Raw genomic sequence first — 14766 nt, forward strand, 5'->3', positions numbered from 1 at the left:
CCAGCTTGCGGGACTGGCCTAGGGGAAACTTTTAGAGGGGGTTTTAATTATAATTTTAATTAGACCAATTACTAATATTTCCCTTTTAATTAACTTTTTAATCTGTAGTGTGATATTTTTGTATTTTTATCCGGTTGTTAGCCGCCCTGAGTCCGCAAGGAGAAGGGCGGGATATAAATCTAAAAAATAAATAAATAAAATAAATAAATAAATGCGTGAGCAAACTTTTCTCCGTGTCTCCAAAGGCTTAATATTTGGGGCAGCCAACGAAGTCCAAGGGCAGGAAAATCTAGGCCGGGCTAACCGGGCGCAGAGGGGAAAGAAACCCCAAGGCTGAAGCAGGCAGGGGACAAACTCCTGGCCCTTGACTGCCGTCCCACCGGGGCCTGGTTTACGCTGTGCCCGGTTCCTTGGAAGGGAGCGGTAAAAATATTCCGATCCAGGAAGGCAAAACCGTTGGCACTGATGGGCCTCTCTGGAATTTGGAGAAGGGGCTGTGGGTGCTTCGAGGAAAGAAATGCTGGGGGGGGGCTCCCCATAACAAAAGGGCTGCCATGGGGGACGGGGTCACTTCCCACCATCTATTACAATGCCACCAACCTCTTATTATTTAATCCCTACAAGTGGCTTCCTTCGGCCCTTTGCCTGCCTTTGCCCCTGTTCTGGGCGGAGGGTCCACTCCCAGACTATTGTTTGTTTCTGGGGCTCATTTAAAGATGGCCAACGTTATGTAGAAGCCGGCCCTCTGCTTTAGGGCAAGCCAGCATCCCGTGTTTTAATCATGTGCAACCGTTTCTGCAGAACGTCAGAAGGTCTGAAGAGGAGAGCCATGGGAGGGGGTCTGCAAGGTTGCCGGCCCTTCCAGGCGCCATGCTGAGAAACCCAGATGCAGCCCTCCCTTCACTGAAAGCCGCCTGGAGTCACGTAAAAGTGAGATGAGTGGCTATGTACGTCAAAGGAATGAAATAAAGAAATCCTCCCTGATGCACAAGGACACGCACACAGACACAGACACGCACAGACACACAGACACGGTTTATATAATGCCCGTCCCTCCTTAGTTAACACCACCCTTCTTCATCCTGCGAGGGGCAACCTCTGCACTGATCGGTGGGCACAGAAAGTCCCAGGAAACCTTCTTTGGCCGCTGCTGAAGGCCCAGCCGGTGTCATCTGAGCGGCCTCCGGAGGGTCTTCAGGAAGTGCAGCGGGAGCCTGGGAAAGTGGCCCCTGATAAGGACAGCTGGGCTGGGCTGGCCAGCCTTGCCCTCTTGGCCCGGCTGTCTGCAGCCGAGAACGCTGCGAGCCAAAGGAATCGCGGGAGGGCTGCTGGGCACGGAGGCTCCCCTGCCCTCTTTCCTCTCCCGCCTGGTCAGGCCATTGTGCCTGGATAATTAAATAAATAAGATCAGGTCCTGCAGTCCCGTATAGCCGTTCAATGGCATCCAAGGGGGATCAGATAGCTTCATGGAAAAGAAGGCTGTTAGTGGCTGTCCTGGCAGTTACATGCATTTATTTCAAAGTTCATTCTTCGGATCAATAGATTTCAGGGTAATCAAATACAATTAGTAAAAGCAATAAAACATGCATATATACGCACCCATCATGCTTCTTCCTTTCAGAATGAGCAATATTATATAAAGATAAGCAAAATAAATTAAAGGCAAAAGACAAGATATGGTAATCTAACTAAATAATTTACATTAGCCACTCCACATCTTTCTGCTTTAACAGATATTCATATTCTACCATTTATTCCTTTTACCTCTCTCTTCTTGTAGATCTCACCAAGTCCAGTTAACCAATTTATGTCTTCTTCTTTTTTTAATGGTTGGATCATTCAATCTCTCCCTATGACCCAAATGCTTCAGTACACACAAATCAGCCATTCCTCTGCTCAATCCACATTCACCACCTGTTAATCTTTCTCCTCTTCTCTTTTTACTATAGGCGCCTCTGAGGCCCACCGGTCCCACCGCCTCCTCCGCACAAATTTTGTTTCTGCTGACATTCCCAACTGTCTCCTTCACGTGACAAAGAGCTCCCATAGACAGCAATCTTCATAATTTTGAGAAGCATCAAATCCTTGCAACAGATCAATATTACACTCCACATACTATGTTTCTACTAGAATTTACATATCTTAAAATTCAACATTGTACTATTTATTGTATTATGACCCTCAAAACGAGCTAATTCATTAGTCAGAGCAGTTCTTTTATCTTTTCCTGACTGGGGACTAATGGTTAAGTGAACCCTGTTCCTAAATCAGAGCTAATCCTGCTAGTTTCTCTCTTTTCTCCACCCATTTTGCTCCCTCTTCACTCCTGATAAGGAAGAAGGTGAGAAAGGGGGGGGGGAATGAGAAAGAGGGATACGGAGGAGGACTCTGAGGGAGAAGAAATCTCCTGCTCTGTTTCCTGCTAAGCCCCTGAGGGCGGGTCTTGTCCCAGACTGTCTTCCCCAGCAGCTCCACTCGGCTTCAGAAGAGGAACTGGGGGGGGAGGGTGTGTGACCTACCTGTTTCAGAAGTAAAGCCGTGGCTCCCGCCGTGCTCCTGCAGAGATCCCAGACACAAACCACGGAGCTGCTTCCAGAGGTGACGAGGGTGCCGGGGGTGGGAGACACAGCGCAGAGACAGTCGCCCCAGTCAGCGGGGGCCTCCAGGACGGTCGGCCTCTGCTCGGACCAAGCAGCCAGCAAGGCAGGACGGAAGCAGAGAGGAGCACAAGGGAAGAGTGAAGCCCACACTTACTTATATGCTTACTTATTTCTCTGGGATTTTCAATGGGTTAAGTAAAGGATACTTTTGTGTGTTTTAATAAAATAGGCTTTAAAAAAATAAATACAAAAATAGTTGAAGAGCAAATATGAATTTTGAAACAATACTGTTTTTGCCAGTTTTTTCTATAAAATGCGGTCTACCAAATCATTTTTGAATACAAAGTCTGTGCCTTCTTCCTGCAGCCTCCACTGATACTGGCTTCTTTGTCCAAGTCACGAACGCCAGTGAAAAACCAACAAACAACTGACAATATCAAAACACTAATGAATTCATAATAATGAATACATTCCTTTCAAAATATACTCAGAACATTTCATACCGCTTATTAACCGGAAAAATGCATCCATCCTATCTGCTGCTGAAGGAGGGAAGGAGGTTTCCCCACTCATCTAGCAGTGCTGTAACTTGTCTTCCTTTCAGCATTTCACGCAAGCTTCTCTTTTTACACGAGGCTGGGGTTCCCGGTCGCCTGGCTTCCCCACCCAGAGGAGGTCAACAGGAGAGCCCTCCACACGGTGGCCGGAGGTGTGTCACTCCCCCGATTGGCCACCTGTCTGAGGTCTGGTGGGCGGGAGTGGCTTGTAATGCACTGCCCAACAGGTAGCAATCTGTAGTTCACTATTACCTTGTCTGATCCAGAATCAGCCAGACAGCAGGTGAAGTCACTGAATCCCCAGGAAAAGATTTTATTCCACAGTGGAGGAAGCAAAATACTTTTCTTCTCCACAGCCAAAATCCCCTTTTCTGTACATACAATATGACCAACAGGCCCTTGAGGTGCCTCTACGGAAGAGAAAGAAAACAGCTTTAGAACACATTTTACAGAGGGGAAAAAATCTGCTACTTGAATTTGTTCCAGAAAGTTTTGTGCCAGCGGATGTCTAGAATTCTCTTTCTGCCCCAGTTCCCCTCTTAGAGCTGCCAAAGTTGAGAAACTGCTCTAAATGCCAAAAGAAAAGTGCCCCGATCTAGAAGTTATAATGCTCTTTGTGCACAGTTTATCCAGTCTATACCTTTGGGAATAACTGATGTCAGTTTCAGGTTGTACAGATTACTGACAGAGAGAGCCGGAGAAGGAAAGAGGAAGCTGTCTTTCCCCACTGAATGTTTCTTCAGGCTCACAGCGTTTCTGGAGGAATGTGGCTTCGTAAAAAGCTGAGAATGAAAAAGAACCATAAATGAACAAATTACATCAAAGCAATGGATTCCGTAAAGTAACCTACACATGCACCAGGAGCTCCACTGTACGGAAAATATTTGTTTCCTTACAAATTACTTTTTACTTTTCAATGCAAAGGAGTTATGGTAGCAACCAAAAATCTCTGAAAAAGTTACAGTAAGCACAGTATTAGCCTAATAAAGCAGAAATTAAAGCTCTACATGAATTAAAATAGTAAAATCATATTGTGTCACGGGGAGGGAACACCATGCTTCAGGCGCTGATGAGAAGGAGGGAGCGATCCCTGCTTTCCCTCAGGAAGGCCAGCGAGGAAGAAGAGGCCAAGATGACAATTACAGAATGACACTGAGCACTGATCAAGCCCAGATCGGAGAATTACTCAAGATTTGGTCTGAGAACAGCCTTTCGCCATGAAAACACCCCGCTGCCTCTCCACCACCTTCGCTTCTGTTCAGCTGGGCTTCTGGGGTCGATGAGTCCTGTGTTCTGGTAACACTCCGCAGCTTTGCCTTTGGCCAGAGCAAAACGCCCCTGATGCCCCCAATGCTTTAGATGGCAAAGCTGTCGCTAGTTAGCGCCAGTAGAGAGAAATGGCTCCTTAGCAGATAATTTGGGGTTCTTTGCTTGGAGAAATGCACTAACTGCTTGGAGGCTAGAAATGCACTGTTGACTGTCTGGGCCGCGATCCCTGGTCTTTAAGGACAACCTATGCTAGAAGGGGGTGAAGCCTCTTCTGCCGCCCAGGAGGAGAACAATAGGAGCGAAGGAGAACAGCTTCATCTCCACAGAGGAGAATAACTCCCAACCAGATCTCCCCTGTCAAGGGGTCCCTGAGGGGGAGCAGTGGCTCTTCAACGCCAGGTGGCTTCAAAGAAGCGGTGCAGAGAGTGTCACTGGATGAGAAAGTGATGGGAAATTCACTCTAGCATACAGCAATCAGTTTCTGAAAAGTGCCTAAACAGACAATTGCAAACCGCTCCCCACAAACGGTCCACAGAAGCCGCCCACGTGGCTGTAGAAGACCCGAGTTAAGGGTTGGACTTTGGGTCTTGAATGACTCCTTCTAGAGGGAGGAATTAGCTGAAGCTTCCACTTCTTCCCTGAAAGCTGCTTTGGCTGTTTGCCCTTCTTGCAAAAGCTGATCTCCACCGACTGTGTATCTGGACATACATTCACGGTTTTGGCTTGCGGTAATAACTTCATGGAATATTCTAACCCATTAAATGTATTTATGTTATAACATTATTTACGTCACTGTGTTATAACAGACGTGTTTGCTGGAAGGATTGTCTTTGGGCAAGGGAGGCAGCTCAAGCCTGCTTCTATGAGGATACCTCTTGACTGTGTTCTTGCTCTGCCAACACTCAACGACTGGGCATTTCTCAGCACATGAAAAGCCCTTTGCAAACTTGGGAGGAAAAAAGACTCAGGTCCAATGACTGAGCTAAGCAATTAAACAATAGTACTTAATAACTCTGATTACTGATTAGGTGAAGAAAAGCTGATATATGATTTCCAAGTTATCAAAACAAAACAAAATATATTAAAATGGTATTAAACTCAGAGATTATCAGAAAAGTTAGCACATGAATGAAGACAAAAATGGGATCTGCACCCTGACTTGTATCATCTTCTAGAGTCATCCAACCATCGTTGGATAAATTAATATTATATTAATAAAGATAAGTTTTATATTGCTTCAGTGGTGGCTGAGCGATGCCTGAAAACACCAAAACTCAACTTTCTTTTGGCAACCAGGTTACTTTTTCAAGAAATCCCATAACAACAAACCTCAACATGAGATGAAAATAATTTCATTTCCTGCTAATTCTATGTCCGTGGTTGCCCAATGGCACCCTGCCCACGTCTGTATCGTACCTGCTTTGGGATCTGTCCAAAATTGCTGACAAATCCCAGGATGGTGCTCTTGATGAGAGGGTCGCCAATGTTGTCCATTTGTACTTGATCGCTGTAGAAATAGGGGTGGAAGACGTTCGCGGCCTTCACGGCAGCCGAGCCCTGCTGCTTGAAGCCGAAGATCAGGTCGATCCAGTGGTGGAGGTGGCTGCTGACGTAGTCGCTTTCCAGGGCCTGAAACCCAACCGAAGCCACTCAGTTGCCTGGACGGCAGGAAGGCCTCCTATCCCTTCTCACAAAGGGGGGGGATGGGGGGGCTGCAAGAAGCCTACATGTCTGGTTCGTCACAGTGGCCTCATGTATAATGTCCACTTCAAAATACAAAGGCTATGAGTAACGGCTGCAAAAAGGGAATCCTATTTGTTTTCAGAGATTTCGCTTTACCTTTATTTTAGACTAAAACAAGTATGTTATATATATTATCTCTGACTTTGTGGTCCTGATTCCACCAAACCGCCTCTCCGTACAGACCTGCCTGTGCAGCCTAATAAACCGGTGGGGGTTTCCTCCTGCCCAAGGTGGCAGGTCCACGTCGTTCAGCCGGGTCCCGTCCTGCAAGCGTCCTGCAAGGGACAGAAGAGGAGACACTCTGATGGTACAGAGGAATCCACACAAAGATGGTATAGATTAAGTTTAAGAAGCCCTCGACAGGGCACAGCTGGGATTTGGTGGGAGAAGCTGCTGGCAACAAGTAAAAAAAAACTGGAAGGCAACAGTGGAGCAAGATCCTTAGTGATCATCCCAGGTCCAAAACTTGTGGTGTGGACTTCAAGCAGATTTAGCTGCTGAGTTGATAACCGCTGTGATCTGTCCAGTTTTTGTCTAGACAGAATCTGTTGATGAGGAAAAATAGATTTAGCCATGGACAAATACCTCCAGGGTGTTTTAGAAGGGAGGGGTGCTGAGGCAGGAGCACCTTGGCTGCAATTAGAACTATAAAAATGAAAAAAGAGTAGTTTTTAATGGCACATCCAGCCAGCTCAAAATACCAACATTTATTTGCATGTTTGAGCATAGGTTCATCTAGAATGCTTTAATTTTGGTTCTTTCACTCAAGAGGCAAATCCATCTCAATCATTCTGAGACTGTGGAGAGCCTATGATTCTAAACGGAAATCCAACACAGCGGGCGCCTACTCACCAAAGTCAATGTGGTTGTGGTTTGTTAAAAATTCAGGGAGGTAAAAGAATTCAGGTATCAGTTCCCGGACATCCGTCATGTTGTCTCTTGAGGCTGACTCCCAGGTGTTCCTCACGCTGTGGAACATGCGGTCTGCAACATCCAGGTCCCCTCCCTGGTTGAGAGGAGAGGGAGAAGAGAAGAGAAGAGAAGCCATGCCATGCCACCAACCACAGCTTTAGGCCACAGGCCTCCGGGAATCAGCATCCACCAGAATTGCAAGCTGTGATTATGACAAAACATTTCAAAATGGTTTGAAGAGTCAGAACAAAGAGTTTTGGAATGTTTGGACGTCACCCTGCAAGGCAGGTTAGGAGGGAAAGGAGTGAAGCGCCTGGGGACACGGATTCCTTGCCAGCCATTAACCACGAAGGGATCTCTGTGGTGCTTCCGGAGAGTGTGGCGGTGCTGATGTGCACAGAAAATATTGTACAGGTGAACGCAAGCGTGTGGCTTCTCTAAGTTTCAACATAACCTCAAAGCTAATGTTTCCTCAGCAAAGGAACTGAAGCTGAAAAGAGTTTGGATGTTTCAAGAAGGCAATTGCCTAAAATGCATCTCCAAACTCTGCAGAAAATGCTTTAGAGGAAAGAAGGGGGGAAAGGGCTTGAAATGGACTTCAGAGTCCCCAGACCTGAGCACGGATCTCCAAGGGACGCAACGGGCAGGGAGCTGGTGGGGTAACGTTTCCCAGAGAGAAGGGTTTTGCAAGGAAGACTCTTAGCTGGGCGGAGGAAACATTTGCAAGCTGTTATTTCCCCCCCCCCCCCAAAAAAAAAGAATGATACGAAGTATTGACTGGAAGGTGGCTCAGATTGTTGCACCTTCCATACTTCCAAACATTTCATTATTTTGAATCTGCAAACAATTACAGGTTCCCACAGTGAGGCCATCCTTAACTCTGTCCAGGCAGAAGGTCGTTGCATCGGCTGCTGTCCACTTAAGGATTTCTTGAAACTTACAGTCTCATCAGTGATGCCAAAACATTTGCACATAACTGCCCTCCCCACCCAAAGTGAAGCAAATCATGTTCCCAGGTAATCCACGGGGGGGGAGGAGGGTGTTACCCCAAAAAGTAAGAGTTCGCCCCCTTTTCCCTAATTGCACTACTCTCTGCCCCATCCTGTGAGTAAATCTACACCAGTGGGATTGTGCAAGGGAGGGCAAGGAACCGTGAGCAGGTTGGCGGGTGTGTTGCAAAGTCATTGTTGCAGAGGAGTTCATCACTCAGGGGCGGCCTTAGCGGCCCCCGGAGCCATTTTCCAGTTCAAACTAGAGTGAACCGGAAGACGCGTCAGCTCTGCAGAAAGCGCCAGCTAACGAGAGCGTCTCTCCGAAGCCTCTTCGGGGCTCCCTGGCTTTGATCTGCATAGATACAGGAGACTCTGGACAGAGTATGTGACTGACACCTTTTCATCTGCTTTTTCCGTCTTTATGAGAGCTGATGGTAATCTCTAGAGAGACGATGTGATTTGTAATAAAAAGGTTATCTGTATTAAATAAAAATAATATCTACATAGAAAATGTTGTTAGCGCCTCAAATCTGGTTAAAGATATTACCATCCAGAAAAATGTAATTTTTGCAGCTGTCTAATGCATTTTGGAGAAAGTAATATCTCTAAAACGCACGCCTGTTTTATTTATAAAGAAAGCAATAACTGATTTGCAGTATTTCTTATATTAATAACTGTATTTGCATATATTTGTATCAGAATTAGTGGGCTTTCTTTCTCTCAGGATGCCCGGGCTGCACAGGAAAGGAGGGGCGGCTAATTAGTCCACGCAGGAACCCCCCCCCCCCCGGCTCTTCTCTGGGGTCCTGGGTGCGAGGCCTGGGAGCCAAATTTGTTCTCTGAACCTGCAGAACTTAGAGGCGGCAAAGGTTCTGACTGCCTGCTAAAGGGGAAACCTGATCACAGATTTCATGATCACCGCTGGATAAAGCTCCCTTCACGGTGAGTTATGAAACTCAGAATATTCTCCAGCCCAGAGAATTGTTCCTGCAATGCATGAACCTCATTCCTGTTTGCTTCGTTTGCAACTGTCACCTCTCCTACAGTCCATTGCTGTTTTCTTTCTGCCTGTCAGAGTTTTTAATGTTTTAAAAGATTTTTTTTTTTACTTTTTTCTTTAACAACAAGGGAAATTGGAGGCTTTTTCTTTAGCTCATGTTATTGTACAATGTCCCTTTGTTAGGCAAGTCTGCCTCTAGGACGAGGAGGGATCTGCAGATCAAGGTCACAGATTCCTTCCGTATCTTTTGTCCTGTGTCCTGCCTCTGTTAGGCACCGAGGCATCGCTTCACGCTTTAGCAAAGTATATTTAACAGTAGCACTTCATTCATAACATGGTTTCATATTTCTGCTGTTAGTTTAAGCACTACTGGGGCTTTTTCAAAGATACTTTACTTGCATTTATAGTGCTGGAGTGAACTATTCCATTTATTTATTTATTCATTTATTTTGGGAAGCTCTAACCCTCCTCACAGAAACGAAATGCTGCCAGACGACCGTGCCAGTAGTGGTTACCAATTGAAACTGGCGCAAGAGTTTGCCTGACCTTGACCTTGGCTGGTTCAGAAGACCCAGATCAAAGGAAGGGCTCATTCTTGGCTCTCCATAACTGAGGGATGACGGTGCCCAGAGTGTTTGTTTCTGCTGGGCCTTCATGATGTCCCCTCCTCATTCCTCTCCTGTTAATGAAGAAGCTGACCTCCATTCTTAGTGGTCCGTAGTTCTTACCATTTTGAGTTAATTCTCCTTTTCCTTTCCTGATGCTCTCATCCGGTTGACGACTAGTGGTGAGGGACAGGAGAAGCTGCCCGGTTCCTGTCGGGTACTTTACGAAGCTGCAGGGAAATTTCCACATCCACACCAACACCCCACACCCCCACCCGCCACTCCCTGTGCTCCACGGCTATTTTGGCAATGACAATTGGACCCCTGACTTCCACAGAGACTCCTGCAGCCTGAATGCAGTTTCCAAAGCACTCCAAAGCAAGGACTCCTTTCGGAAGAGCACCGGACTGACTTTTCATACTACATGGAAGGTGAATTTAAATCTGACTACTGTTTAATTGCTTTAGGGTAAATTATAGGCTGTTCTGTGGTCTGTGTAGGGTATTTTTTACTGGAAGGCAACAGGAAAAAGACGAATGAAAGAAACAGTCGGGGGGGGGGGGACAGAGAAATTAAGAGCTAATGGGGAAGACTGAGCCTATCGCGTAAATAACTTTCTTGCTGGGCTGTTGAGTTCTCAGCTACCTTAGAAGGCAACGCTCGGCTATGGCTTTTCTGCGTGGCTTCCAGGTTTCTTTAGGCTTGCACAGCTCCTCCCTGCTGCGCGCATCCATTTGCTAGCAGAAGCACCAGGACAGAGTCCCATTGGGGGGGGGGGGCTCATGCAGCTGAAGAGCTCCCAATTTTATCAGAGCCTTTCCCATGGGTACCACCCCGCCCACCCACCCATCCATGTTTGGAAGACCCCACCCCGTGCAAAGTTCAGCCCACCTGCAAAGATCGGAAGGTTTCTGTGAAGGGCTCCAGGCGGACCAGGTAGGAAGCCACAATCATGGCGGAGGAGTAGTGGGTGCAGTAGTGACTCTGAGCCGAGAGGTTACCTACAAACAGGAAAAATCTGCAGTTTATGGACTTCATTTCTGGATAAATCAATTTGTTTTGATTTCTTCAAAATCAAGCAATCCCTGAAATGTGTAATAATGTGTCTTATCAAGCAAGTTTTCATTTGTGTCTTTAACCAAAGCAGGCCCCTGATCAGGGCTGACCGATGGCTCAGGAAGATGCCGGACCAGTCAGTTCTAGTGGGCTACGCTTGCTCATGCCACCCCCACCCCCACCCCCACCCCCACCCCATTCTATCCAGCTCCTAATCTCCGCTCAGTTTTGTGAGGACAACCTTCCTGCTGCTTCCAGTTTGTTCCAGACCTCCTTGCCAAAAAGACAAGGGGGGTGGGGGGGAGCAGGGAGTTGGGGTACAGCATGGTGATGCTGGAAATGAGGTCTGTACCTTCAGTCTTCTCCACTTCTTTGAAGCGCTGGATGAATTTCTCTTTCCTCTCCTCCGTCTGTGCCCCCATGGGCTTGGAAAGGTCACGGAAGGTGCTGGGATTGGCCAGGTCCAGAGCCTGGGACGCAAACGCAACATCGCTTTACCTATCGGCCCAGCGGGGCAGGGGTTCCCGTGGCACACCGGACGCACTTTCTATGGACTGCTATGTCGCTCTAGGGACGTTCTCGGTCAACCTAGCCCCGGTGCAGCCGCCTGACCGGGAAGGGGCTCACCTGGGAGTGGTAGTCTGCAAGGACCCAGGGAAACACGGGGTACTGCATGAGGTCGCTGTGGGTCCGTCCCGCCAGGGAGTTCAGGTGCATGAGGTACTCAAAGTTGCCGATCTCTCTCCTCTGCCAGGCCATGAAAACAAGGAGAGTTGGCTCAGTTGCAGGGCTGCCTCCCAGAAAAACGGGCCTATCAGTTACCTCGTTTGCTAAACGTGGTTTCCCAGGACGGCGGCCACTGTCTTTTCAGCTAGTTTCTCCAGCTTTCTTTTGTGCCTTTTCCTGTGGATGCCTGTGGTCACGTGTGGGAAGAAAAACAGCCTCCCTCCCTCCCCTTCCAGGAAACCTCCTGCTCTGGACACCCACCCCAGCCTAGCCTGATCCACCCACCACGAATGGAAGGAAAGGGCGAGAGAGGAGGAGGAGGAGGAGGAGGAGAATGACGCCAAGGGCTAAGCGGATGAGATCCCCCCTGCCTGATGGCAGCTCCTAGACCAGAGGCCCCCAACCTTTTAGGCACCAGGGACCCGTTCTGTGGACAGAGGTTTTTCCACGGACCGGAGGGGGGTGGTTTTGTGTGCTGTCTGCATCCCACGGATGGGGCTTTGCTTGTTTGTGCGGACCGGTTGCTGGCATGCTGCAGCCTGGTACCGGTCCACGGACCGGGGGTTGGGGACCCCTGTCCTAGACCTCTTGGGAGGCCAGCGCCCCAAGCCCATCGATCGGCACTTTTCTCATAACCCATGAGCTATAAAATCAGGTATAAAACTGTGGCTTTTGCTCTTATTGTTGTTTTATATATAATTATCACAGGGCTCAGTTTTTGAGCATATGCTGCATGGTCCATATGGTGAAAGAGGGCTGCAAGAAGAGGCGCTCGCAATTCCGTATGAGCTTCCAACGGTTCTCCCGGCTCCAGTTGGGAAATAGGCTTAAATGAGGATGCGAGAGGGGCCCATTCTGGTAATAGGTTCGATTAGGAGCTGATTTCCAGAAGCTGCTGCAAAGATAGAACTCAAATATTTCTCCCAAACGTCTGCTAAAATTCCACAGTCGGTTGTGGGTCCACTGTGTAACAAACCCCCTTCTAATCTAATGCCAAAAATTGGCAGAATTTTGCAACGTAACAGCTGATATTATTTCCTATCAATTGTCTCTCAGGGTGTTCATTTTTTTCTTTCTAATGAAGGCTTTATATTGTATTTTTTGCCGGCTCAGTGTTTGTGGAGGAACGGGGCAGTTTTCCCCCCCTCCCTCGAGTGCCTTGTAGCCGGGGCTTTTTTGTCTTCCTGCATTCAAGATTAAACCCACACTTAGAGTTGGGACACCTGCAACATCTCCAAATGTGCCCTTGACACAAGGGGTTCGAATTAGTATCCAAAATTGCTCATCAGCTATTTCTGATTAATCGGCTGATATCGTTGCTAACTTAACTTGGTGAAACCTGAATCTAGTCAAAAACCAAACTCATCTCCTGCCCAAGGAAGACCACCAAAGCCTTGGATCGCCCTTTTCTACCAGATAAAGCTGGATTCGAATCAACCAGTTGAAAGTTCAAGTAAGGAGCTTGCTATTTGGGCAAAGCGTATCCCATATATCACAACATCCATCGTTTGATTCCAACCCAAATTATAATTATCCCCAGCACTCATTATCCAGTGATATACTATCAAACCATACATACAACCTCTAGTGCCGTTTGAACTCAACGAAGCATGGAAGTCTCCTGCTATGACAGCAGCTGCTTCTGAATGAGCCCACAAAAATAGGCCTTTCCATCACTCCAAATTATCCCAAGCCACGGTAGAGGAGTGCAGATATTAACAACTGGGAAGTGTTTCATCTGAATATGACTAATTAGGAACAAATTGGCTCAGGACTGTAATCCAACGAGGAAAACTTTGTTTGGGACAAAGATGTGTGGGATATCCCTTTGGCCAAATTTCATGGGTGCCGGAAGTAGCTTCAAGCCCAGGAGAGGCAGCCCTTTCATTCTAACGTAGCTCAGGACTTCTGACACACAAGTAGGCAGCACCCTGGATCGGGCCGGACAGATCAAGAAAGGCAGTTTCTAACAAGCAGGCAAAGATTTTAGGACCCACTCTCACCCCCCCCCTCCTCCTCCTCCTCTTCCTCCTCCTCCTCCACCACCACCACCACCACCTCCTCCTCCTCCTCCTCCTCCTCCAACTCCTCCAACTCCTCCAACTCCTCGCCAGACTCAGAGGACTCCCATGCTTGCTTCCTGGCTTTGCACATAAAATTCTTAACTCTATGGCTTATAGAGAAATAGCATTATCCTTCCTGGCTCAGATGTAGAGAGTGGAGCACTTTTTTGTAAAGTTTGGTATGCATAGAATACTCAACTGTGAAGAAAATAATCTTAAGAAATTAATTGATGGTGAATGGATTGATTTCAGTGGAACAACACCAAAAAAAAAAGATTTTACCTGCCACTTCAACAGCATGGACTTTTTTCCCCCCGACTGTTTTCTGCAAAAAATAAATAAATAAATAAATAAATAAATAAATAACATTGTATCACTCACATTTCCTTTTCTAACGACCACAGAATGGGAACAAAACCCGATTTGTGCAAATCAACCTTGATTTCATTGGAGATCTGAGATTCAAAGAAGACCTGATTCAATTTGTGTCTGAAATCTGAACGCAAACTTGGTCAGCTTAAGCATCCACCTGAGAGCAGGCCCTGCTCCCTCAGCAGCACTGATGCTGCTGCCTAGTCTGGGCCGTGAAACGTCTGCAAGAAAACCACCCGGCTGAGAGAGCAGCCAGGACCCCTCAGTTCAACCCTGAGCTGCCAATATTCTCCTCTATCAAAACTGTAAGACCACTGCAGTCACCAGATGCTATGCTTAATGACCATGTCTCTTAGCACAAGAGACCATGTCTCTTACCAGTCCTAACTGTGGTCATTAAGTGAGGACTTAATGTATGCAGTACAAATGAGGAAGAAGTGGGGGGATTTGGGCTTGGCAATGGTGTGTGTGGAAAGGATTTCAGAACCGCAGCTGACCCCGAGATACCTGAGGCTCAGCAGCGTGACCTGGCCTCAAACAGGCCACCCCTTTTCCAGAGGGTGGGGGCTCCTCCTCACCGGAAGGGTCCAAACGGAAGCTGGACAGCCATCGGTGGAAGGGCCCTGCGGTGACGCTCTGCTTGCATGGAATGCAAATGAACACGCTTGCTGCAGCATTCAGACATGTCTTGTCTCTCCACCGGAGAAGAAGACGCTCTCTCTTCTGCTGCGGTGTCACTGGGACTAGAGCTCCGCGATGATCTCACAGACATGGTGGAGCTTCTTGCAGGCCACCCTGGAATGGTTCCAGCCCCAGTTCGCCAGTCCGGAGCCCCTGGCTGGGGCTGAAGGCACTTTCTGTTAATAGGGAG

The 14766-nt window shown here is 47.6% G+C and overlaps 1 protein-coding gene across 1 annotated transcript in view; it reads right to left on the reverse strand.

Moving 5' to 3' along the window:
* Positions 1 to 14766, reverse strand: part of WDFY4 (WDFY family member 4) — a 94640-nt gene that overhangs the window by 5539 nt on the left and 74335 nt on the right. The window contains exons 48-57 of the mRNA XM_029285504.1: positions 13806 to 13848; positions 11362 to 11481; positions 11087 to 11204; positions 10570 to 10679; positions 7022 to 7175; positions 6353 to 6444; positions 5843 to 6055; positions 3886 to 3939; positions 3383 to 3589; positions 2520 to 2660 (exon numbers count right to left, since the gene is read on the reverse strand). Coding sequence (XP_029141337.1) covers positions 2520 to 2660; positions 3383 to 3589; positions 3886 to 3939; positions 5843 to 6055; positions 6353 to 6444; positions 7022 to 7175; positions 10570 to 10679; positions 11087 to 11204; positions 11362 to 11481; positions 13806 to 13848 — 1252 coding nt within the window. The remainder of the gene's footprint in view (positions 1 to 2519; positions 2661 to 3382; positions 3590 to 3885; positions 3940 to 5842; positions 6056 to 6352; positions 6445 to 7021; positions 7176 to 10569; positions 10680 to 11086; positions 11205 to 11361; positions 11482 to 13805; positions 13849 to 14766) is intronic.

Source organism: Protobothrops mucrosquamatus, unplaced genomic scaffold (assembly GCF_001527695.2).
Source record: "Protobothrops mucrosquamatus isolate PMUCROS unplaced genomic scaffold, P.Mucros_1.0 scaffold1781, whole genome shotgun sequence".
In the NCBI taxonomy this organism is placed as follows: domain Eukaryota; kingdom Metazoa; phylum Chordata; class Lepidosauria; order Squamata; family Viperidae; genus Protobothrops; species Protobothrops mucrosquamatus.